This window comes from Perna viridis, chromosome 8, assembly GCF_037379345.1.
Source record: "Perna viridis isolate PV_CMFRI_1.1 ecotype Kerala chromosome 8, ASM3737934v1, whole genome shotgun sequence".
Lineage (NCBI taxonomy): Eukaryota > Metazoa > Mollusca > Bivalvia > Mytilida > Mytilidae > Perna > Perna viridis.
The window spans coordinates 43,189,908-43,215,454 of record NC_142452.1 but is presented as its reverse complement, the minus strand read 5'-3'; the positions used below and the strand labels follow the sequence as shown (position 1 = coordinate 43,215,454).

The 25,547-nt window shown below is 32.6% G+C and overlaps 3 protein-coding genes across 3 annotated transcripts; 2 read left to right on the top strand and 1 right to left on the bottom strand.

Moving 5' to 3' along the window:
* The first annotated feature begins 805 nt into the window (after window positions 1-805).
* Window positions 806-16,777, top strand: LOC148610630 (ALX homeobox protein 1-like). The gene is made up of 4 exons (XM_088595850.1): window positions 806-1,192; window positions 1,809-2,146; window positions 14,448-14,573; window positions 15,791-16,777. The coding sequence occupies exons 1-4, from the start codon at window positions 973-975 to the stop codon at window positions 16,079-16,081; spliced, it is 975 nt and encodes a 324-aa protein (XP_088451976.1). The 5' UTR covers window positions 806-972; the 3' UTR covers window positions 16,082-16,777.
* A 1,853-nt stretch (window positions 16,778-18,630) lies between these two features.
* On the bottom strand, window positions 18,631-21,613 carry LOC148610629 (uncharacterized). Its single transcript, XM_088595848.1, has 4 exons — window positions 21,457-21,613; window positions 20,835-20,960; window positions 19,717-19,849; window positions 18,631-18,752 (listed from the first exon to the last, which is right to left on the bottom strand). Exons 1-4 carry the CDS (start codon window positions 21,530-21,532, stop codon window positions 18,647-18,649), a joined length of 441 nt encoding a protein of 146 aa, XP_088451974.1. The 5' UTR covers window positions 21,533-21,613; the 3' UTR covers window positions 18,631-18,646.
* Window positions 21,614-21,890: 277 nt separating this feature from the next.
* On the top strand, window positions 21,891-24,866 carry LOC148610628 (uncharacterized). The gene is made up of 3 exons (XM_088595849.1): window positions 21,891-22,294; window positions 22,907-22,976; window positions 24,565-24,866. The coding sequence occupies exons 1-3, from the start codon at window positions 22,004-22,006 to the stop codon at window positions 24,690-24,692; spliced, it is 489 nt and encodes a 162-aa protein (XP_088451975.1). The 5' UTR covers window positions 21,891-22,003; the 3' UTR covers window positions 24,693-24,866.
* Window positions 24,867-25,547: the final 681 nt, after the last annotated feature.

Genomic DNA, 25,547 nt, shown 5'->3' with positions numbered 1-25,547 from the left:
GTATGCCCATTGCATAGCACATCTGCTGAAATGTGATTTTTAGACTTGATGAGTTATTTTTTTTAATGATTTTTATAAACTACAACCTTTTAGATAGCATGAGATTCGTGCGTTTTGTGATCTTTCTTTTTTGTTTAATATAAAAAAAATGTTGTTTTAATTTGTTGTCTTTGTCATTACAGTTGCCGTTACGGTCTTTTTTTTTAAATTTTCATCTATAAGAAAACAGAATTTCCCCAAAGGAACTTAATGTTTTTCGTTTTATTTAGGTTTCTTAAAAAAGCTCACCCGTTTAAAAACAAAATTTGAAGTTATTTTATCTTATTGTAAATTGTAGATGAAGGGGTATTTCCCAAACATGACATAGTTTAAAATCTTTTTACATATGCGTAATTAATTTTCAAATAAGTTTACAAAATTGTGTGTAAATATGATCATTTATATTATTCACAAACTCATTACTTTTATTCAATATTTAAATGAACATTTAGTTTTTTTTCTAAAGGGATTAATTTCTTATGAATTTACAAACCACCAATTTTCAAATATTTGGACAAATTGAAATTTTCACACTTTTCCGGACTTCGGATACGATGACACTCTGTATGGCATTAATCCAACCGGATTATCTCCATCCTCTAGGGACAGAAACGTTATCATGAAACATGAGATGGGGCATCTGGTTGGGCTTGTCAAACACTCCCCTCCGCGTCAATCTGCATGTACAAATAGTGTTTGTTTATTTATCGTAATGATATCATGGCTAAGTAAGACTGTATCTAATAGCGAAACAGCGTGCCAAAATCTCGAACCTACGAACAGACTTAGTGATCCTCTTGATCTAATTGTCATTAAACAAGAGGACTTAGGTTAAGTAAGATACAGTTTAGCGTCAACGTTATTTTTTTTTACGGAACAAGTGGTAAACTTAGCGACTCTTTTTTACTGCGTTTTCTGTGTAATTGGAACCAAATGTTAAGCACTGCAATGAGTTCAACGGATTTTATTGATAAGCATACAATGTACTTGAACTACATAAAACCTTCTGAGTCGGCGCTTGGAGAACCAGCATCAGACTTTACGGACGCGATTGATTCTGTGCAACCAATGGACCCAAAACCAATCACTAATCAGCATTCTATAGAAGGCATACTGTCGTCTGGTCGAAAAGAGATGGACCGCGTTCATAAAGGTATCAATTTTCTGCCATTAATGGATTAATTTAATGTATTAATAATTAATTTGATTAATTAGGATGAATTATTTTGTCAACTTCCATTGGTTTCGTTAATAAATTGATTTACATATAATAATGTTTGGATTTTGTTTTAACTAGTTTGGTTTGAAAAAGTGTGTTTTTTTTCTGTCTTTGCGAAAATTTACTTCAGTATTTTTTCAACAGAATTTCTATAATCGATAGCTTTTTGCAATTTCTTCCACTTCTGTTATACCTTATTTTTTATTTAATCTACGATTTTTTAATTACTTAAAACAAATTTGTTTTGCCGGAAACACAAAATGAGCTATCCGATTATAAAATTTCGTTAGAGAGGTTTCCCTGTGTTCAAATTTGCATGCCCCCTTTTATCGAAATTTTATAAATTCTTTTAGAATAGTTTAATGTTTCTTTATGTTATGTTAACGTGGATTACATAAATAAGTTAAGTTGAGAATCTTAAAATGAATGCATTCCTTAACCTGAACTTTATAAATTTAAAATTTAAGAATTTCTTCAATTTATTTATTACTCCTTTATGTTTCACATTTTTTAGTTATTCGATTTAACGTTATAGTTTTAATGTTTTTAGATTTTGCGAACATATCAAAGAATTCGGAAACTTCCCCACAGAGCAATTTAAAAGCACATTCAGGAAACTTAGAAAAGGACCATTCCAAAACAACCTCTTTATCGCCAAAAGCTTTAATTCAACGGAAATCTGACCCAGCTGACGATGACGACGAAAGTTTAAAGAAAGAGGATTTGGACGAAAATGATGCAAGAAATAAGAAGCGAAGGAACAGAACGACTTTTACAAGTTTCCAGTTGGAAGAAATGGAACGAGTCTTCCAAAAGACACATTACCCGGATGTGTATGCACGTGAACAGCTCGCGCTACGGTGCAACTTGACAGAAGCCCGAGTTCAAGTAAGAATTATTTACTTTTGTGACTTTATTTTTTGTCTTAAAAATTTTATTAATTTTTTTAATATTTTCTTTTTCCTCACTACATCAAGGGTACAAAAATACTAACATATAAATAATGCAAGTTTCGGTATGATGTAACATAACGAATTTCATGGATAATCCTCTCATCAGCAGCATTATATCCAAATACATAAATAGGTCAAGATTAAGTTTAGAGACAGCCCTTTGACCAAAGAGTTTTAAATTATTTTATTGAATTTGGCCAGAAAGAAACCATTTTATATCATAATTCTGTGTTCTGAAATGTCACAACCTCCATTAAACAAATGAAACAAAGAGGTACTTCAGCCGAATGGTTTAATTCGTTTCAAATTAGAAACACCAACCGCTTCTTTCATCGTTTATCGAAATGGTGTTAAAAGTTTTGAAGAAAAAGAATACTGTGTAACGAGACATTAATGTTTTTTTTTCTTAAAAAACACTACTTATAATTCTACTAAAAAGTGTATTTTATGTCATACGGCTATTAACGACCACTTGAAGATTCGCACCATTACAAAACTACGTAGCAATTACACATCATGAAGATTTATCCACGTTTAATAACTTATTATAACAATAATACCCTTTCTTTTAAGTGTAACTGACAACAGTTTAGAGCTTTATAATTCAATTTATTAAACGCGTTATAGGATCAAAAAGCTAATTTCACTCCGCCACTCATGACACGTGGACTCGATTACTGGCTATTTATTCTGAGTAAATACAGTGATGTTTTGGGGGTATTGGAACGTGTGACTTCCCACTGTGTGCTTATTGTCAAACTTGTTATTTTTATTAACGGCCTCGTTATTTTATTTACGGATTATTGAGTATTGTCAGGGATTATTCTAATCAGAGGAAGTGAATACTTTCCCAAAGCAACCCACTTTACCAATCGAACGAACTACACGTACTACAAAAATATTACTATGAATTTTGGTACTTCATACTACATTATTTTTATTGTTTTTTATCTTACTTTGAACAATTTTTAGCCACTATAAACGCAAGAGTTTTATAAGGGTAATTAATTTTTAAGTATTTGTACTAAAAATCTGTCTTTATCCAAAAACAGATGTATGCATTTAAACTCGAATGACATGTATACGTTTGCAGGTATTTGTTTCAAATTATAAGTATTTTTATTTTAAAAAAAAAGTGGGATGAATTAACGACAATTTTTTGCAAAAACCTTAATTTGCATTTAAACAGATAAAAAGGAGTCAAATCGTAATCGAAACACATAAAAGTCTACTATTTTGACTTTTCTTTGTTAGAGTTGTTAAAATGACTAATTGAAGTATTAAAAAATTCGCATCTGCAATAGATAATTAGACGATTTTTTCTAATGGTATTTTTCATCCGGCCACAGATATTTTGTTTTCCTCTAAATCAATTTAAAACAGCTGGACCTAAATAAGCAAATTACAAAATGTATCAAACCACAAAAAAACAAAATTAAAGTGGTAAATCTCAAATTTGAACTTCACTAGTAGTCTAACATACGGTGTACATAAAAACATATTGTTTTATTTTTTTTCAAGTGTTAATTATAGAAAATTAAGCAATCATATCAATAATTTAGAGTCATATTTCCTCATCAGTGTTAAACAGACTACAATTTTATTGGTAAATAAGATTTTGGATCCCATATCGCCAACTCTCAAAGAGCTAAATGAACTTAAATAATAAGAATAAATTATGATCAAATTTATATAATAACACTTCATATAAATACGTTATAGTGAAAACACTTAACATATTATATGTTCAAACAACCAGTAATAAATTAAACATTGATAAAAAGGCTATGCTTTATATAAAATGTCCGATCTTGAATTTGTATCTGTGACTGTTGAATTTGCATTACCATATTTTATTTTAGTGTAAAAAATCTGTTATCAACTTAATATTCAAGGTCCCATTCTAGATATATTCCGTACGGTATAAGACTATTATACACCTGACGCTTATGTAAAGTAAAAGATGCTTTATATTTACAATAATTCATGTTCCAGAAAAAAAGGACCCAAAATAATTTCGATATAAGAAAATGAAACGGTAACATATTTGACATGAGGAAAATATTAAGCTTAAAACGTTGATTTTATTTTTTTAAATGATATTCAAGGATTATTAAGATTTTGTTGATGTTAACTGTTCATTAATTTCCATAATTAATGGTCGAGGAAACATAAGAAGTTATGCAAATTTGTTTGTTTTCAGTATTTTACACATTCTAGAAAGACGATGCAGTTCTATGGAATGCATTGTACCAATGCAACCCAGTTATAAAGCATGGAAGTTTATAGAAATATCATGTAGCCCGAATTCCATCAACCCTGCAATTTTTCTTAATCAATTCATTTATTTATTAATTTATTTTGGATACCGAAACGGTCAGAGAACAACATTATACGATGGTCTCCTTAGCGTATACAGAGGGGTCAGGTGGTTGTTTAAAACTTGTGTCAATTTTGTGCATTTGTATAGTAAAATGGTCTCAGCTGGATCCAAATCTCGCTTTCCACAATCTCTAGGTCCGCATCGGTGTCTTTCGAATTTAGGTTCCACTATATAGATAGTTCACTACAAGCAAATCCAACAATTTTTTCCTGTAAAAAGTATATATTTCTCAAAACCTTACATTATGGACATCCATGAAAAAAAGATATTCTTTCTATTTTGTCATGAAAATCTGTAGCCATGGTAACATAATAAAAATATATAATCAGTTTCCTTCCCAAAGTTAATTGTCAAAAAAAAAGGTTTTCTAAAATATCAGGCACAGAAAAAGTAAGCAGGCATGGTATTATTTAAAAAAAAAAAACATATAAAAAGTGTACCTTTTTCTGCTAATTTGTTCATGATTTTAATTGTTAAAGTTCGTGCGAAATTTTGCATTTTTGAAAAACAGCCAGTGGTACAGGGAAGAGAACCCAATGAGGACCCGAATCTTTCCTCATATCTTAAAGCATGTATTTTACACCTCTTTATCTTCACAAGTATTTTATCTATTTATGTACGAATGCTCTACTACTCACAATCAATATTTCCACCAAGTTTCATCTTTTATTTTTAAGTTTTACAAAATTAGACCGGGTCAGTTTTTGGGTACGAAACAGAGCACCCTCAATCCCATCTGTATAGTGCAACCTTATTTGTTAGACTCAGATTCATGTCTGGTCTCACAAAGTTGTCCGATTTTGCAAACATGTCCGATCGTATTGTGACGTCAAAGATAGTCCAGTTACATTATGTAAATGTACTGTGTACGGTTTCATAAAAAAATCTCAAGTTGAGAATTTCCTGAAATCATGAGTTTTTTCCTAAAAATAATCATTTTCAAGTGATCTGATCGGCCAAAATTTGAGTCGAGCAAGGATATGAGGAAAATCTCAGTTTGAATTTTTTTTTATGAAACCCGGGCCTGATGTGATGTACCTAAAGGATCTAAGGAACGTACACACGACACCAAGCTAAGGAAAGAATGAACTGCAAATATTATGGTTAGCATGTAAAAGAAAGGCAACAGAAATGACATCCGGTATACCATTATAGATTTTTTGTTCCGAGTTGTTCAAAGTGGACAAAGAACGGCATTGTATTTCTTAATTGGTGGTTCAAACTTGACCATATTTTATTTCACATTGTTTTTTTATATAAAGTTGGCTCAATTGAGTATCGTATTTACATGTACTGAATGTCAATGATAAATGTGTTTGGAGGAGTGGTGTTCAACGTACACCTTTTCATTTTTAGAATTTTATGGACACTTTTGATATAACAGGGAATAACATCACAACGTTGTTCAAACACAGGGCTTGCTCCAAGTATCAAATACGCAGTCGACTAACTAATAGTTAAGATGCATATTTTGGGAGCAACCACTGTGGTTCTAAAGTGCAGTTGATTGTGTTTGCATCAGTTCATAAATGAATTATAAACAAATGCAACACAAATTACTATTGAACGAAATGTATGTAACGTAAACGTGAAGGGTTTAGAAAAGTTTAAAAGTGGGGTATAGGCTAAAAACCACTAATTCCACTTTCCATAGGCTTCTATGCTAATTTCACAATATTCAATGGCTTCTCTGGACTTTACCTTAACTTTAACCTGCAGAGGACTATATATCAGCATGATTCTACATATGTCACCTCACAATCCTCAGAATGGCATGTGGGGTTAGCAGACTTGCAGTGCAGTACTGGTCACCGGAAGTGAAGTGTCTATAAATAGCATGGGAAATCCCAGTGTTTTCACAAGATAGGGGTATATTTAAAAATCATTATGGAGATTAGGCTTCACATCACAAGAAGCAAAATGCACCTATAAAATGTACAGAAATGTTTTTCCTTTCAGAAACTGTTTAAATTTTTTAAATAAAATGAGAACTTTTTTCACAGCACTATGAGGAACAGGGGTAATTTCTGCGTAGGACTATTTTTGCGTACGTTCCAAATGCTCATTGGTTGAATTGGTGGTCTGTAACCTATATACCGCAATTGTGGATCCAAGAGAAAGGTTCTGGAGGTCGAAACCCTTTTTTGCTTGAAAATTTTGTTAATTTCGCGCAAAATGTTTGATAGCCCTTGATCTATTTTTCTGAACCTCTTTTCAAAGTCACTGGATCGATTCGTGAGTGTACGGAATCCGGATTTGCTCCTAGCGCCGGTGTTCTGTGTTATACCAAATTGAACAATACAACTTGGCTATCATTGTATCGTAATATCAATTTAATATTATTCAATATCAACTTAATATTTTTGTATTGTTTAGTTATACAATAAATATTTTTAGACTTACAACAACTCCCTTTTTATCATCTTTAATCTATCGTATCAAAACACGAAAATAATCTGGAAATCAAAACCTGTTGTTTAACTGAACACTTAGAAAGTTGTTCTTTCCACTTCAGACATAATTATCTCGCTAATAGGAAAATGAATCAAATAAAATCCAGCTCAACGAGAGCTGCTTATCGTAATGAATTCAATAATAAAACACAGTATATGCTTTGGTGCTTATTTTAATTTAGTAATTGAATTATTTTGATGCATAAGATAGGTTTCTAAATTACCTCCCGTAGTAAGAAAATTGTAAGATTAAGAAATCTACATGGTGACATAATATACTCGCACTATGGACATGTAGAGTTAGTTCGTCATGTAGTCTGGGAGTTCAGCATGAGTCGTTCTTGATTTTTGAAGAAAAAAAAAATACTTGAATCTTCTCTCGGAGGTTACCACCATACCAACCATCTCTGTTTGTGTTCATTTGTTTTTAAATGCTTAATCTGTCTGGTTTCTGTTTTCACTTCCTGTCAAACTGTTTTGTTTTCACCGGTCTGCCCGTTTTTTTTTATTCGTCCGTCACACCGCCAGTTTCTCTGAAAATTTGCATTTTGATTTTCAAAACAAACAATTACAATGGGGCCATGCTAACGTGATAATCTTTCTATTTTGATGTTTTACTTTTGAATTAAGAGCGGGGTTAATGTGTTTAATTAATTATAATATGATCATATCACATGATATTTCAATGCTTACGACAACGATTACAAACTATGAAAATGAAGTACTTATTACATGTTCTAGTTCAATTCTTATATATCTGAAATAACATACAATGCTCTTTACATACTGAATATTACTGCCAAATCTGTATCACATGTGATATCAGCCCGAGACTCCCATATCATCCCAAGGGCCATCGACCCGCGGGGTGATATAGGTGGAGGGTTGACACCGCATGTGATAGATTTTTATCATATTATATTTTCATTATATCATATATTTAATTATACTTCAAGTATGGTCCGTGAAGGGGTGCGATATAGGGTATGCGGTATTGGTCTAGGGGTGTAATATAGGGAATGCTATATAGGTATAGAGGTGTGATAAATGGACCAGGTATGCTATATAGATCTAGAGGTGTGATATAGGGTAAACGATATAGGTTTAAGTAAACACTTATAATGGATATATAAAAAAAGTATATTTTAATATAAACATATGATATATCACACCCAGGGACAGGTCGAGTTGATACCGCTTGTGATGCAGATTTTGACATACCATGCTCATTATATCATCTAATTTAATTATACTCCAAGTGTGTTCCATGTAGTGATGTAATACATGTTGTATATGGTAAACGAAGCATACCAGGGTTGAAACAATCACTTATAATGAATATGCAAAAAGATACATTTCAATCTCAATATATGATATATAGAGAATAATACTTGGCAAGATCTGTACCACATATGCCGTATCATTCCACAGGACTAAGTATGGTCATGTATGCATCGTATGAAAAAGTTCATTGAAAAAAATTAGGACAACATTGTATAATTTTGTGCACAACAATTTGATCTGAAAGAACTTGTGTCAACTGAAAAAGGGTGACACAAAGTAGGCTGTTTTCTGGTACTATGTGTTCTGTTGATCCTGAGTCAACACTCATACTAGATGTAAGATATAAAGTTGTAAAACGCCGAAGTTCAAATGCATGCACTTAAAGATTTTAATCACATAAGGGATCATTCTTTGTCATTCATTTTTTAATAGGTTTGAACCATGATAGATTTGACCTCAGTGCTACGAATATTAAATAGCGAATCAAATAGGAGGATAATATTTGTATCTATTTGTGACATCATTAAATCCGGGACTTTGATTGTAGTACCAGTTAGCGATACAAATACTCTCAGACTGTCAGATAAATTATTTTTTATAAGTTTTGTGACACCAAATCTTAAATAAGTGAGGCCTAGGAGGCGACAAAGAGGGCTTATATGAAATTCTTTTTAGTTAATATTTGATATATTTTGTTTCCCTTCGAACTATTCCTCCAATCTGTGCCGTTTTCTAAAAATGACTCAAATTTAGAAAATGACGATATGAATGGGAGTTTAAGGACATACTTTCAATACGGGGGTTTTTAACATCATTGGGTCAGTATTAATAGAACCGGACATGGTCTTCTCCTTTGCGATAATGCGTCGTAAGAATTTAATATCTGTTATCGTTTTTAGTTATAAAGTTCTGCTTCTAGCGACATGAAAAAAATGTAGGTCTACAAGACTGAACACAATTGGTTTGAATGAATCCTTCTTTCTCTTCAAATTTGCCTAGCTGCTATTTTGCTAAATTTGGGTAAAAATCAGCATCATATTTATCTACAAAACTATTTCGATAAGTTACATGTCTATATATTTTTTGCAAGTTTGAACCATGATAGATTTGCCCCGAGCGCTACAAATCTTATAAGTTATCCGAATAACTTGATGGTATCATTAATTTGACATGCTCTTTTAACTTAGGACTTTGAAAACATGATCACGATCACTCCAAATCTGTTCTGTGTACGGAATGGGTTTACTATATTACGCTAATAATTAATAATTCAGTTAGTTGAAAGTTTTGAAACAATATTTAAAAAAAAATCCTCAAATATCTTGTATCCATGTCAAAGCAGTTTTTCTGTTTCAAAAATAAATATAAGCAATTAGCACTAGATTAGTCTGTTAGTATGCGTTGGGCGAAGTGCAAGGCGTTCGGAAATAAAATGGCAATTCTAAAGTTGTCTTTCATTGCCGTAATACCTCTAAACACTTGTGAGTCAATTATACGCTGAATTTTCTCTTTGATCGTGTCTAGTGCTACACATGCTAAGTGTATGAATTATGATATTACAGATCAAAGGGAGACAAATCCCACAGAAGTTTTTCTTATTTGAAACTACAAAACGTCTCATTGTTAAGTCGAAAATGTACATTAAATTATTTTTTACAAAGCTTGTATAATAGGATTCACTTAAGCTCTATACTCTCGTGACTGAGACTAACCGTCGTGCATACATGAAAGCCAATATTAACAGAAAAGTTTTTAAAATCCAAAAAAAATTGTCTTATTTCTGAAAATATACACCGTCAAGAGAATGTCTGACATGAAATAAAATCGGATGAGGTACGAAAATCAAAAATCGTTCGAATAATTAAAAAAAAACATCAGCAACGTTAGTGAAAACTGCCAAGTAGTATGGGAAAGAAAGACGGACACAATGTTAACTGTCACTATACGGACGATACATTTATTCATATTCATTTTATATAATAACTCATTTCAGTTCTTGATTCGCTTTTGTATTTTTCATGAGAAACTTGATGCGGATGTGTATGTACAATTTGTACATCAATCGGCGATGGGAAGAGTCTATGTGATTTTTGTGGTGTAAAGGTATAGGGGTATTAAGGAGGTAGACCTAGGGTAAGGGACATAACTCTTGAAATCAGTCATATGTTTGTATCGTATTCAATGTCACCAAATATAGCTTTCATTTGAAGCAGAATGAAATCAGTCCAAGTTACTTTGATGCTTACACGAAATTAATGTAAAATGCAGACTAAAAACGTTCCAATGATTTGTAAGGGTTTTTTTCCTTACCCTAGATCTACCTCCTTAAGCTAAAATATCAATTTTGTTGTAATAACATAAAATTTGTCCATAACATATTAAAAAATGTTTACATAAGGATAAAGAATGATTTGTGACATTATTTTATTGTAATAATGAGGTCATAATGGTGCCCCAATTATATGCCATTAAACCAAAAAATGCCGAGCGTTTGTTGTTGTTTTTTCGGACATACTTACATTAAGAAAACTAGTCCACACCCAAGAAATACTTACTATTTTAACATACGATGAACAAATTAATATGTATTTGTATGTATTGACTTTATATAAAATTGTTTCTTGAGCATGGACACAATTTTCTTGCCAAAAATATGATCAGGAAGTGACCAAAAAAAAATCAAAATAATCCGAATATCTAAATTTGGTAAACTTCAAGCAATGGTCTTGACTTTTTAATGCAAACAAATATCAGAAGTCTTTTTTTCATGTTTGCGATGGTTAAAATTAAAATTAAAAGAGGGAAATTGGGTCTGATGCTAAAGTGGGGTTGACGACTATCCCGAGAACGTAAAATGTTTTCTACTAAGCCAAAATCTACCTAGTTGCATTTGAAAGTCTGAATAGAAGATTAGTTGTTTTGTTTTATGGTCAACATAATTATGTTTAGATATCAACGATATGTTCGTAATTATATTTTCCTCAATGTAAACTATTTTGGAAATTTAATCGTTTTGCGAGCCATTCAAGGGTTCTCTCATGGTCAGAATTTTTTTTCACTAATTCCCCCCCCCAAAAAAAAAATCCATATATAGATTAAGACCAGAATACATACTAGTGAAAAAAAAAAACAAAACAAAAAACAGTCAAACGAAAAAAAAAATAAGTGTACAAGCTGATACATGTATGCAAACATGACTCGTATAGCAACATAAGATGTACTTTATTTTCTTCTTCAAGCGAAAGAAGGAACAAAAGCTAAAACACTTAGATTTAAGTGTAATTATTTAATATACTTCACGAACTCTTAAATTGGTGTTCAAAATTGTAAGTGTTTGTCATAACCCACTGTAATTTGAAGGAGAAACGCAGAACATTAAGGCTAAAAGACATCAGGAATCATCCTTTTATTAGTTTGAAAAAGGAAAGAATTCATGTAATCGCTAAATATATTACGATAAAAACATAATATACAAGTTGTAATATTGCAAAATAATTATGTAATAACTAAGAAAATGCACAATTCTCGAAGTAAAAATTTAGTACTACATTAAGTTATGAACATTAACATCTAAAACCCTAGCTGAGCGTTAATTAAGCTCTTTTCTATTATCCACAGTTATTACGAAATATAATATCATATTTCAAAAAGACGCTTTGAAGTAGCTGGTTCCCGCAGAAATACTCATCCCGCCCTTCTCTGTAACGATGAAAGGGGGTCGGTAGGAATCTCAATTCAGAAGTAATTTACAGAGAAAAAATCATTATGAAAACACTTATAAATATACAAGTGCATAAAAGAATAACGAAATTCTTGTTTCATCGCGATTCAACATCTGATATTCGTTTGTGAAGCAAATAACATAATTTCATTAAATACTTAATTAAATTTCATATCTAACAATTTGTAGAAGAAAGGTATATCGCTTTGCTATTACAGACCATTTGGCGTCTAATCGCCTGCTAATGGCTGTATTACTCAATGTGATCTTTTATTACATTCCTATATTATGCACGATTCTGTCTTATTGCACGATAAAATTGCAATTTTGTTGTCGTTAGACATGGAACTCTCACCTAACCCAATGGGAAATTGACAAGTTCTTCAAGAACCCATCACTATCAAAAATCATTTGTCTCACTGCGTTTTGGGCTTTGATGTTTTCTGTGCATTACATAAAAATTCATACTTGTTAAAACACTTTATAACACCCTTCAATGAGCAATAACAACTTCCAGGAGAGATATTAATCTGTTAAAGAGACAAAGACCCATTAAAATTGTACGTTAACGCTCTTTTGTGCCCCATTGGAAATACAAGTCTAGGTCTGTCCATCAGTCCGTCTGCTACAAATATTTTGTTTATTCGTTTATTTGTCGTTGTTGTTACGGGGCTAATAATTTTTTTAATCTATTTTTTGTAATAATTATACTATGAAATTTCGTTCTATGAACTTAGTGTCTAACAAAGCTCGCCGGTCTATTTTTCATTTCGACCAGCAGAGTAGACAAAAACAAACAAACAAGACAAAAACAAAGAGACAAATAGAGAAATATAAACGCGCGTTAAAAAAAATATGTTTCATGGGGCATAACTAAGGAGAATTATTTTCAATACAGATAATCAGATTTGGGGTTTGGGAAAATTTTAATCATTTTAGTCAAATAAATCGTTTATTATGTAGAAATTTTTATGCTTCTAATGATTGCAGATGGGATAATATACAAATCACATTTATCAATAACTTCCTGCCAACATTGAATGATATAAATATTTTTACGATCAGCAACTTCAAAACATTGAAACATCAAGGAGAAATCTCATATCTCTTATCTCAATTTTTCAATTTTCTTCATTTAGATTACTTAACTATTTCATTAAAAATTTGAGATAAGATGAAGTGTTGATTTCATGTTGAATCCAGACTTACACGTGTTAACTCGGTGTAACAACATCCTATGGCGCTATAATGAGTTTAATTACACGGAATAGCCATTTGAGCTTAATTACGCAGAAACACAGCAATGTCATTAGCACTTGCCAAGTTCAATAGGCAGTAATGAAAAACAGATTATCATATCATGAATTTGTATTGTACATTTATTTTGATCGAAAATAAATGTGAAAGAACTCAGAGTTTATAGATGCAATTGCGAGACTTTGATACCCGCATAAAATATTTCAAAAGTTTAGCAACTAAATTGAAACCGAATTGTTCAATTCCGTTGACCAGAAAGAGCCTAAAATGGCAAAATTTGCATCGACATTAAAGTTTAAATTGATGCCGCATAGTCTCAGTTAGATACTTCTATATTTACTAGTGACTAACATTATGAAAATAGTCGCCCATTTTAATTTATATCGACTTTTCCCAGACTTTTGAACTAGAACTATAAAATATTGCATTTGTCAATGACAATTCGCTCTGCTTTGCATTATATATTATTAGAATTATTTACTTATTTGTAAGTAAAACCGTGGACTATATAAATAAATACTAACCCGGGTAAAACTGAACGAAAAATGAATGGTAAAAATTCAAATACATTCAATGGATAAATTGAACGATAAAATAGAATAAAGTATAAAGGAGTGAATTAATGGAAAAATGAATGATAAAAATTCGAATCCACTGAGTGGTATAAATTGAACGATAAAAATATAATTGTTCAATGGATAAAATGAATGATAAATAAAACTGAGCGAAAAATGAATGATGAAAATCAAAAATACATTCAATGGATCAATTGAACGATTAAAATATTATACGATTTAATGGATAAAATGAGTGATAAATAAAACTGAACGAAAAAAAATGAATGATAAAAATCTGAATACATTCAATGGATTTATTGATCGATGAAAATATATTACAGTTTAATGGATGGAATGAATGATAAGCAAAACTGAACGAAAAATGAATAAATCATCCGAATACACTGAATGGATAAATTGAACGATAAGAAAAATAATTCTTTTAATGGAAACAAAATAATGATAAAAATTAGAATACAATTTAATGGATAAAATGAAACATTTTTTTTAAAAACTAGAATAGATAAAGCAAGCGTCAAACAAAAGAATAGCATTTAATAGATACAATTTCATAACTGTAGGTTTGGTTCCAAAACAGGAGAGCAAAATGGAGAAAGAGAGAAAGATATGGACAGATTCAAACCATGAGAGGCATGGGCACTGGACCGTTCGATATGGGACTTGGAAGACCAGAGACATACTCACAGGTACAGCAACTGGGCATGTTTGTCTTTTTAGTTTTGTTTCTGATTCATTGGCAGTTTAATTTGTTGTTAAATGCTACGTTTAAATGTTTCATATTAAAGAACTTGGACGACTAAAGACATACTGGTGCTCACAGGTATACCGTTTTTGTCTTTCAGTTGTTGTTGTCTTTATTTGTTGATTGGCAATTAAATGTGTAATTAGAAACTACTTTTAAAAGTTTTATATATTTAGAACTTAGGAGACTAGAGACATACTAGTGCTCACAGGTATCGCGACTTGGCGTTTTCTTATGATTACATTTGTGTTATTTATTTCGTGTTTTGCAGTTATTGTTGTTTTTTGACAACTTCTTGTTACTTAAAAGTTACAACACCGATAAAACATTACAAGGCAATACATATGGCCTTCACGAAATGATGAAGGATATCACATATTTTCTAAGGAAAAAATAACAGCACAAGGCCATCGCGAATTGGACATAGTACGTCTAGCCAGGAGCTAGGATATCACAATTTTTTTATTACGAAAATGAGATCGCAAAACGAAGAAATTTTTATACGAAAATATGATTTACTAAAGATCCCCTGAATCATCCTCCCAAGTCAGGGTTTTGAGTCCACCCTCGCTCCCTCAAACCCCTGACATCACTCATTCATATTTAGCGGGTATCGTCCAGCCAATTTCGATTGGTTGCTTCTCGGGTGCGAAGCACCAATGAAAATTGATTTGACATAAAATGTCAGTGAAAAGGTAAACAATGATACGAGTAACTGATATATGCAAGATGTCACAAATTATTCAATATAACAAAAAAAAAAAAAGATGAATGTAGATTCTGTTTAGAGTCTTTAGCGAAAAAAATGACGTTATGTGTATGTAGTCATTTGGTAAGTTATATCGAAGAGTTTCTATACGAGTGATTTGATTGGATTTTGGATCCGGGTTAAATTTTGGTAACTCACTAGATGGCGCTGGACGACACCCGCTAAATATATATGAATGAGTGATGTCAGGGGTTTGAGGGAGCGAGGGTGGACTCAAAACCTTGACTTGGGAGGATGCCCCTGAATGGATTGTTTTGTGACTTTACTCAGAAATAATTTGCAAACAATACAACACAAAAAGTTGAAATATCATTTCATTTGTTCCGTGAATCATAAATCAAGCAGGCCTTTATTTATCCCAATAGACTATTCTATTCTTCTTTTTTTTTTAGATCCAACACAGTCCATGGATGGGAGGACATCAAATGCCATATTCAATGCAGAATTCAAATTGTATGGTTTCACATTCACAAGTGCCAAATTTCATGAACCTTGCTCATCCGGGTCATTTTCCTTCATCTCAGGCTGGTCTCCATCAGTCGGGAATATCGCTTAACGGGACCCAGTCGCCTTCATTTGATTGTGAGCCTACGGAAAGGCGATCTACCAGTATAGCAGCACTGCGTTTAAAAGCACATGAACATAGTGTGGCGATGGGTTTGTTTAGTGCTTATGGAAAGTAAATATGGATATTATGCCATGTTATTTATGTAAACAAATACGATAATTATCTAATCATTTTGCTCATTAATGATCTGTGAAAAGATGAATTAGTTTCGGATTCTGGACAAACATGCTAATGGAATGTCAACTCCAATTGTCTGCCGGGCAGTGATGCGTGTGTTAATGGCAGACAAAAAGATATTTCTGGGCATGACTGCTGACAGTCTTCCAGTGAAAGAACGGTCACTGAAATAAAATGTGTAGTAAAGGAGTAACCTTTTGGTGACTTAGGGCGATACCATTTGATTTTGAGAGGAGGGCTTAGAAGAACTTTAATATAAATATTTTGCCTCCAACTTTTTTGGAAATAAATATTTCGATATTATAGATAGAAGAAAAAAAATAGTTTGGTCCTTCCTTAACACTTTAATTCAAGCATTATGATTGGAAGTTCTAAAAAGGAACGAAAAATAAAATTAGGAAACAAGTTGAAATTGATAAAAATCCCTAAAAATTCAAATGGTTGCTCTTTAGTTTATTTATGTACTCTAATACAAATATAGTTCCAGAAATACTGGAATGCCTGACTGAAAGCATAGGTGGTGCATGTTGTGGAGCAGGCATTGACTTGTTGAAAAATATATATTTTGTAAGAGCGATTATTAAAATTTTATCCTTAATTATAAATCAAATAAAACTATTTAGATTACATCAAATGAATTCTTTTCTATTTTTTTTTTCAATTCGGAGACCACCTATCAAGGGTCAAAACTTCATGGTTGGACAGTTTAGATTTCTGATTCTAAGCAATTTTCGACTTATTATTTTATAATTTTAGATATTCTCTGATTTTCATCAGTCTAGACGATTAGAGTGATGAAGAAAGATTCTACCATCAGATTAGATTTATTAATTCTCAAGGAGGCCTAGGAAATGAAAAAGTTAAAATAAGGTAGACAAGAGAGAATAGCTATTTAATTAACTGTCCTTGTAAGAATCATGCAAAATCTGAAAAATGTGATACACCCCAAAAAAAGGCTACATATTTTTATTTTTGTAATTAAGTTGTTTTCTGGGTCAATACTATAAAATGCGTAATTATTCATTCAAATCTGTCTGCTTTTAGGAGATAATCAACATTGAAAATCCAGTAGATTCTATTGTATTTGAGCGTCATTTACAGAGTTATCTCCCTTAATTTTGAAATCTACAGTGCATTCTATATAATTTTTTTCTCATAAGAGCACGTTATTTTCTGTTTACTATTACATTTCAAACAGAGTATCAAAAATAAAAATATGTAGGCGTTTTATCCATTAATCACATTTTGCATGATTCTTAGCTGGAGTGCTACTTAAATGCCCCAAATCTATAAAGGAAAAATCTAAGACAAGCCTAATAGATTCTTGGGAACCTTTATTTTCAAACAGAGGTTTTGCTTCGTCGTAATTCTGCACCCAACCCCATATACTGAAGTTCAGCAATTGTGCAATTCTGTTCAGAAACCCGTAATTATGTTTCTGTTTTCTTGTAAGTGTATCATAGTTTTCTACTCTGATCGTGGTCTTGTGCATTTGTTTGATAACTGATCGCTAGTCTAGACAGAAATCAGAAGTCAAAAATGTATTGGCCATAGAAATTACTTCTTTTAAACTTGTTTAAAGGCAAGAGAGAGTTGTTTATCTTTGCTAATGAACTTGCTACGTGTACTAATTCTATTGATTAGGTATAATGAACGACTGATAAACAGCATTATGTATTGGAAAGGAGTGCGCAACGTCATCCAAATCCAACGCCTACAACCTGTAAGAAAACGAGGTCAAATGGTTTTCAGCTTAACTGTCTAACGATTAAATCAAAAATACTTTATTAGGTCCAAGATTAAATACCAGTTGACGATTGATTGGTTGAGATTTTTTTTTAAATATTGGACTTTCAGTGCTACTATCGTCTTTAAAAAGTATCTGGATAGCAAGGTACCATGTACCATTAGCCATGTGACCCTCCGCGGAAGGCGAACCTTGCATAACCGCTTCATCACCCCACTAGCTACATGTAATTAATACGCTCTGTGAAAAAAAAGGTATCAAAAGGCATGAACACGATTCATTACAAATCGGCCCCTGAGCAGAGCTGTTTACAGTCTGCTATTCTTATTTGCATTAATAAGCGGGGCTTAGTAAGGTTTAAAAGTGACTATATCGAATTATATACGGTGTAGAAAGCTCTTAACAACATAAGAAAACGGAACGAATATGGTGAAACGTTAAAAAAGCACCAGCGCACATATAACCCGAATATAAATAGTTGACAATTTCAGAGATCACCAAAAGGTCTTTAACAAATGAAAATACATTTTTAAATAAGCTCTGAAAGGTCTAGCAACAAAAGTAATAAAATTCACGATAACAGAACGATGAACAAAGTTCTAAGCAAAAAAGAATGGAGAGTTTTGAATTTTATGATAAACAAAATGAAATTGTCGAAATTATCTTTCCAACCACGGTTGGTTTTATTTGATTTACTTGTTGAAAATATGGGAGACATATAAGGCTTAGAACTGCAAAGATGGGTTCCCAAAGGCTTTAATAATTCTGATTACATACAAGCATAATTCCAGCAACAGAATAGTAGAACCGTTTATCTTTTGCGGTAATCTGTGATTGTCCATCGCGGTTCACACACCAGCACCTGAAAAATAAGAATTCCTTTTTGTGAAAGTTCACCGACACTGTTCATTTTTCGGCCTAAAACTTTCAATAAACCGAGAGCAAATCCGGTGCATTTGTACCTAATACGCCCATGTTATCATTAGGAGGCCAAATGAATTCAAGGGCAATAAAGTTTATAGCTACATTGCATTTCAAAATTATCGAGAGCCGAGGGTCAAAAACAAATAAAAAACAAACTGAAACAAAAAAAAAACTAAGACAAAAACGGAGACAACGAACGAAATGCAAAGAAAAAACCACTTAAAAAATAAAGGCACTAAAACTAGAAGCATAGACCTGATTTTTCCATTGAATCGTCAAATTCAAAAATCTGAGTAAATCATGTCATGTCAAATTTAACGAGAGAGAATAAAAACTATATGTATGAAGGCAAACCGGATTTTCCTGCAGTTCTATTTTTCGCAATAAAAAGAAATGATTCCATCAAAGACTATTCAAGTTATTGCAGGACCAGTTTTAACAGCCCCTCGCCTGCTGTGCACCATCAAATTATAATTAACAGACTTTTCACCCTGGAAAATCCACAATAACGGAACAAACAAGACATCGTTCCATAATCGCAGTAGAGATAAACGAAATGAAAATGTATATTGTTTCTTCTCAAACAGTTCGAGATCATGAGTAAAATTACAAATGTAGCACTTTTCTTAGCAAACCGTTAGCTTGTGACTTTCATTTGAAGAAAATTTTACAGGACTAACAAGCAGTTGTATTGAATTTAAATGAAACTTACCTGCAGTGACTGAATTGTTAAAAGGGTTTAATAGACCCTATTGTGCTAACTGTTGACTTCTCCATGAACATACATAGAGCATGCTCAATACACACATCCGCCAGGAAAATTCTTTTGTTCTACCCAAGCCCTACCTCGCGGAGGTGTATACTGAGCATGCTCAATAACTTACCACAAAAGGGTCTATTACCTTTCCAGATAGCATTGTTTAGCAGCGAAAGATCCGTCTTCGTTACAGCTAGGAGAAAATCCATATTTACTGGCTAACATAGTTTGTGCCCAACAATTTTTCAACATTTTTGGTTCTTCCCATGGAACATTAGCTGAAAACAAAAGAAAATCATGCTTTTCAGGTGAAACACACTATGGTTTGAAATCACAGAATGTGAAATTACTGCTAAAGTGAATTATAAATTATGACTTGGCATCTTGTGAATAAGAAAACACAACTTTTGTGGAAAGCTTTAAGTCCAAATTAATTGAATTCTGATACTACACTCTGTCTAATAAACAGATAGATTATATTTTTTTTACTTTTACTTGTATGTTATTTATGGCATATAATTGATCAAATACACGTACAATTTAGTACAAATAATACACTTCACTAACTTAAAACAACTCTTTAATCCAAGCCCAAATGGGACAATTTTTAAGAAGAGGTACAAATAACAAGATTTGGGAGAATCACCACTTTCATATCTAATATGTGATTGCAGCAAGTATGAAAATTGCATGAATTCGAGATACCTCAAAACATTTTAAAAGTACCAGTCCATATAAAATCAAGACACTGCCTATGGTAGAAGTGATTCCTGGTATAGAAAAAAAGTTTACTTCTTACATTTTACTATATATCAAATTAAATGGAACCAGATCTGTATTTTTTTAAACCATGATACATTCATCTCTCACTGGACTGGAATCAAACAAGTTAAACCATACCAAAGAACAATAACTCTCGTAAAGTGCCATTTTCATATATACAATCTATACCATCGATATCACAAATGAACCGAATGACAAACTAAGACTGGTTATGTGGTCTGTAACTGTTTCTGAATCAGAAATAAAAGTGACTTGGTTGATGTTTTTTTACATGCTTGAATCTCCTCCTGCCTGATTTTATAAAGACTAGTGCTTTAAGTCTTCCTTGGTCCAGGAACTAATTTTGATATGTAATGGATCTACCCCAAAAACCCTTCGCAGATTTATTGGAAAAAATGCACGTAAGTAAGTTAATATACCACACTGAACAAAACCCTCTGACTGCTTTGAATCTTATAATATGGCCATTAAAATGTATACCTTTGGCATCCTTTGAAAAATATGACAAAAATTCTTGTTCAATTTCCTCCTCTTGGGCTATTTTTCCAGAAGACGTCCCGCCTAAATGTTTGTAATGCCACTGGGCACCTGCCTGTTCATTTTGGCCTAAGAAAAATATCAAAAACTGTGATTTTACATGTATCAGAGAATATTCGTTGGGTCATATTGTGTAAATTCCATTTAATTATAACATAGTTTTAACTTAGTTACAGTTTTCACACTCTGATGTTAATAAATATAATTGCTTTAGCCGACTCACACTACTAAAATTCATAAAATCACCAAGAGTCCATGGCATATAGTGTGAAAAAAATTAACTTTCATTGGACTTACTGGTTTGTACATGTATGGCCACTGGCAGTGGCACTGCAGGAGCCCAGTTGCAAAATTGTTTCAAGTAAGATGATTTTAAAATAATGTCTGGACCCGAGCTCCCATAATCTTTAATGCATACAGATTCTGTGTTCGTAAAGGATACGGGGACACCGTGAGAAGTCAAAGGCCTTGTTGAAAGGTTGAAGAAAATGAGTAGAACACCAAAGTCATCTTTCAATGGTAAACATAAGCCCAACTGAAACGAGGATGCGCTCCAGAAACTCACCTTTGATTTGCTTTGCAAAAGCGGTCTCAAATATGCAGATTAATAAAGTTATTCTAAAGAAATATGTACAAAACATAGCAACAAAATAATTTGGAACGTCAAGTCTTTTCTTGAATGACGTCGGAAGGAGAAAATAATGGCAAAACAAAGCCGGACACACAAAACATCCGTACATCGTTACGCAATTTTCCTGCGTGTCTGATTGCATTTACTACATTTCACCTCATCTTAAATTGAATAGATGAAACAACAACTGTTGAGGAAATTTATTTGTGTAACAGGTTTCAAAAGTCAGTCACGGATTTTAAAGCGCCAATACTAAAATGTTACTCTACCCGCTTTAAATCAAATTTATATTACATATAAACAGTACAATTGCAGTGTTTTCCATGCCTGAAGTTCGATATACAAGTATTTAACCAAGCTTTTCGACAGCATTGCCCCTTCGCCACCCCACCAAATTTTGGATCCGCCTATGATGAGTACACGTGAAGTCGACGACGACGTCACAATCGTCGTCACTGTCACTGAAGTACACTAAATAGAGATGGGAGCGTTGCTTATAAAAGCCGATTGCACGGGGTGTTTCAATGGAGGAAAACAATGTAGAGTATCGCCATTAGTGGTGATAGATAAAACGTCCCCACCAGAAAGACGGCTTTCGGAAGAAATTATTAAAGAATTAAAAACTTGTGGTATTTTAACTTCGAATACCGCGACGGCAAGGGGCGGCTTAGCATTCGATATAATGCCGGATGGAATTGTTCAAACTCGGAAACCAAAGAGGCTCCAGCTTTACAATCAAATAGTAACAAAGTCCACCCCAGAGGAACACAAGGTATGCTTTAACATTGTGTACCATTGTAATAACTGTTTTCGGTGTGTGTTGATTTTATGTTTGTTAATAATTACATTAAAAAATAAGAAATCAGAGGATCGAGATGGAGGTTCTTTAAATTTCTGACGATTCATTTATATTTAGTAACCCTTTCTACTGAAGCTAAAATGGTTCCTGTGTTTTAGGGAAAGTCGATCATTTATAGTCTCAACCTTTCGAAACCCTTATGCTTGATTTTTTAAAGGCTACCTGTAAGTCAAATATATAGCTAAGTGTATTTTCACGAAACTACTTTAGAAAAAAAAACGAGAGCGTTTCCACGCAAATAAGTGACAGTTATTTGTGTTTATCCTTGTATTTACTCTGCCACTACATTTCTGTCATTTGGATATAGATTATGTCGGATTAGAGCTAACCCCCACATATCAATATCCAAATAAAAAAAAGAGTAGGGTTAAATGGTCAGAGAAAAGTTGGATACTTAAGCGTGAAATGAATGTTTCTGGAAATCAATGTTGAAGAACCATAGCATGTACCTCGTTTGATTACTGTAAAGAGGGTTCATGAAAATGCTATTTCACGCGATTATTGTCTTTTATATCTTTGTTTCAGCTAGCGCTATTAGAGGAGAGAGAGAGCAAAAAAGCAGAAATTAAAAGAAAAGAAGTGCTGAATGGGAAAGGTACAATTAGTGTCTACATATCAACCAGAATCATATAAATTGTGAACTGGCTTAGTCTGCGCATAAGTTTTTAATTAAAAGTGATCAATAGCCATATTTAAAAGGTAAAAAGGAACTAAATACATGTAAATCACATAAAGTGAGGCCCAAATTTTTCGGCCTTACGGTTTTCATCAGGAGCACAAAGTACTAGCTGCATGAGAAGAGAAGACTCCCAACCAAGAGTACTATAGAGAAATATTAATGCTTATTTTGCAATATCAGCACATCGGATGCCTTGCAAGAAACAAGAACTCCTCACCCTTCATCACCCTAGTTCATCCACGGTTATAATAAGACTAGTTCTGCTTCTACTAGCTTTTGTTTTGTTCTCAGTGTATAATAAATTTGGAAATCCCTTGTATTATCGTATATCCATCCCTTCGTTTGCACTTTCGGTACTAATGATTATTCATTAGTGTTTTTTTCTTCTTCTGGAAAATGAGTGAGAATTAACTTTCAAATTCACTGAAGAATATCTGTTACATTTTTCGTACTTGTATTTTCAACACACAAATGCAGATGAAATATTCAAAGGCGGAGATTAAAAAAAACTTTTTTAGAGAGGGGGGTTTCGTTTTCAGAGGTCCAGGTTATCATTAGTTCATTTGTACCCAAATTTTCACATATTTGACAAAATATTCCAATAAAAAGGAAATCGATATTCCCATAACAACCCCAATGAAACCGTGATTTCATTAACTACATGTACCTGACACTATTATGCAAATAACCCGTTATTATATGATGTATACATGGTGGCTCGTCGGATTGCGTCCCTTAGTTTGTGAGAAAAAAAGTGTAGTGATCAACGCGCCTCGAACCTTGCGAATCCCCTTGAGAAAATTCTCTATCCGCTTACGATTATTTAAACATAAACAACTGTTTTGGATACTATCTGAATGTCAGAATATCTTTCTAAACAGAAACTATCCATTGTAACCAGGGAAGAATTATAGTAATCTGGGTTTCATTGGTCAGTCAAAGCGAAAAAAAAAAAAACAATTAAAAAACAACCAAAACTTAGAAGCTTTAAGTTAAATCTCCATAATTCAACAAAATTTGGATAAACCACGAAAAGTTCATTCCCAAGAATACAGTAAAAAATTCCTATAAGCGTTATCTTTTATTTAAATTTATTTTGCAAAATTTTGGGGCCAAACAAATTACACAGAGTTCTTACAAAAGAAAATAAACAAATAACCGATGTGGACGTCCTTCTTGCAACTCTATAATGATAGCCAATGAAGTAAAAACGCAGGACTAAACTTCAATTTTTTGGTTTATTACTATAATTTTATGGTTTTTCCATAGTCGACATTTGTGTCTACCGAATTAGTATTATTCAACGCTTGAAATCTTATTTAAAAAAGTGTTTTTTATAGCATCGTACTGTAGTTTTACAACAGAAGAAAATGGTGCTTAACACTGGCTTCCCTCGTAATATGTTTGTATCTACCCATTTCAGAATCGAATAACTATATGTAATGGGACATTATTTCCATTTAAACAAAGAAATAATCAGACAATATGATGCTTTACATTGCAGGAAAAATGGGAAGAGAATACGAAAAAAAGCGTATGGAAGTCCTCCAAAGAAAGGAGGATAAAATTAAAAATAAAGTCAGACGGACGGAGGAAAAATTAAAGAAAAGAACACTGGAACTGAAGAAATAAGCATTGAACAGTTGAACTGAAGAGATATAGGCAGTACTTTTCGAGAATTGGCGTGAATCTATATGTCATACATACACACTTTTACTTCTGATGTTTTACTATAAACCAAATTTGAAAGTTTTATAATTTATTAATTGTATATATTTTTTCGAATAAATGCTTATTTGCTTGGAATAAAAATATATTTTTTATTAGCAACGCTCGAAGTTTGTTGGCATACTATTCCCTAATTTAGTACTCCAGCAGTGCTAGAGATTGCTTGGCAAGCGGTTTTTTCTAGTTAGGTAGTCCAGTAGTGCTAGAGGTTAACATACTATGGCAATGTTAGAGGTTCGTTGGCAAACTATATCCTTATTTGGTACTCCATCAATGCTAGGCATTGGTTGGCATGTGTTTTTCTACCAGTGGTATAGGTTAACAGTTAACTGGCAATGGACTCTAGCAATGCTGAGTGTTGGATGGCAAGCTATTTCATAATTTTAGAGGTTGGCTGACAGTGTACTCTAGCAATGTTAAAGGATGACTGACAAGATACTTTTTATATGGTGCAATCATTTAATGAAATTCAATCGTATATATACAATATTAGTGTGTTACAGAAAAATATAGAAAGTATTTGTATTAGGCTAAGGAAGGGGAAGTAACTGTGAGACTACAAATATTTCAAGTGGAATTTTACCCAACTCTCCATAAACCATAAAATTTGGAGTGCTGCTTCTCAGCTTAAGGATATTTTTACAAAATTTAAGATGCACCTTTTCAATGTTTTTCTTATTTTCAAAACCCCATACTTCAGAGAAATATAACAGTATTGGTGATATCAAAAGTATCAAATAACTTCAACTGTAAATCAAT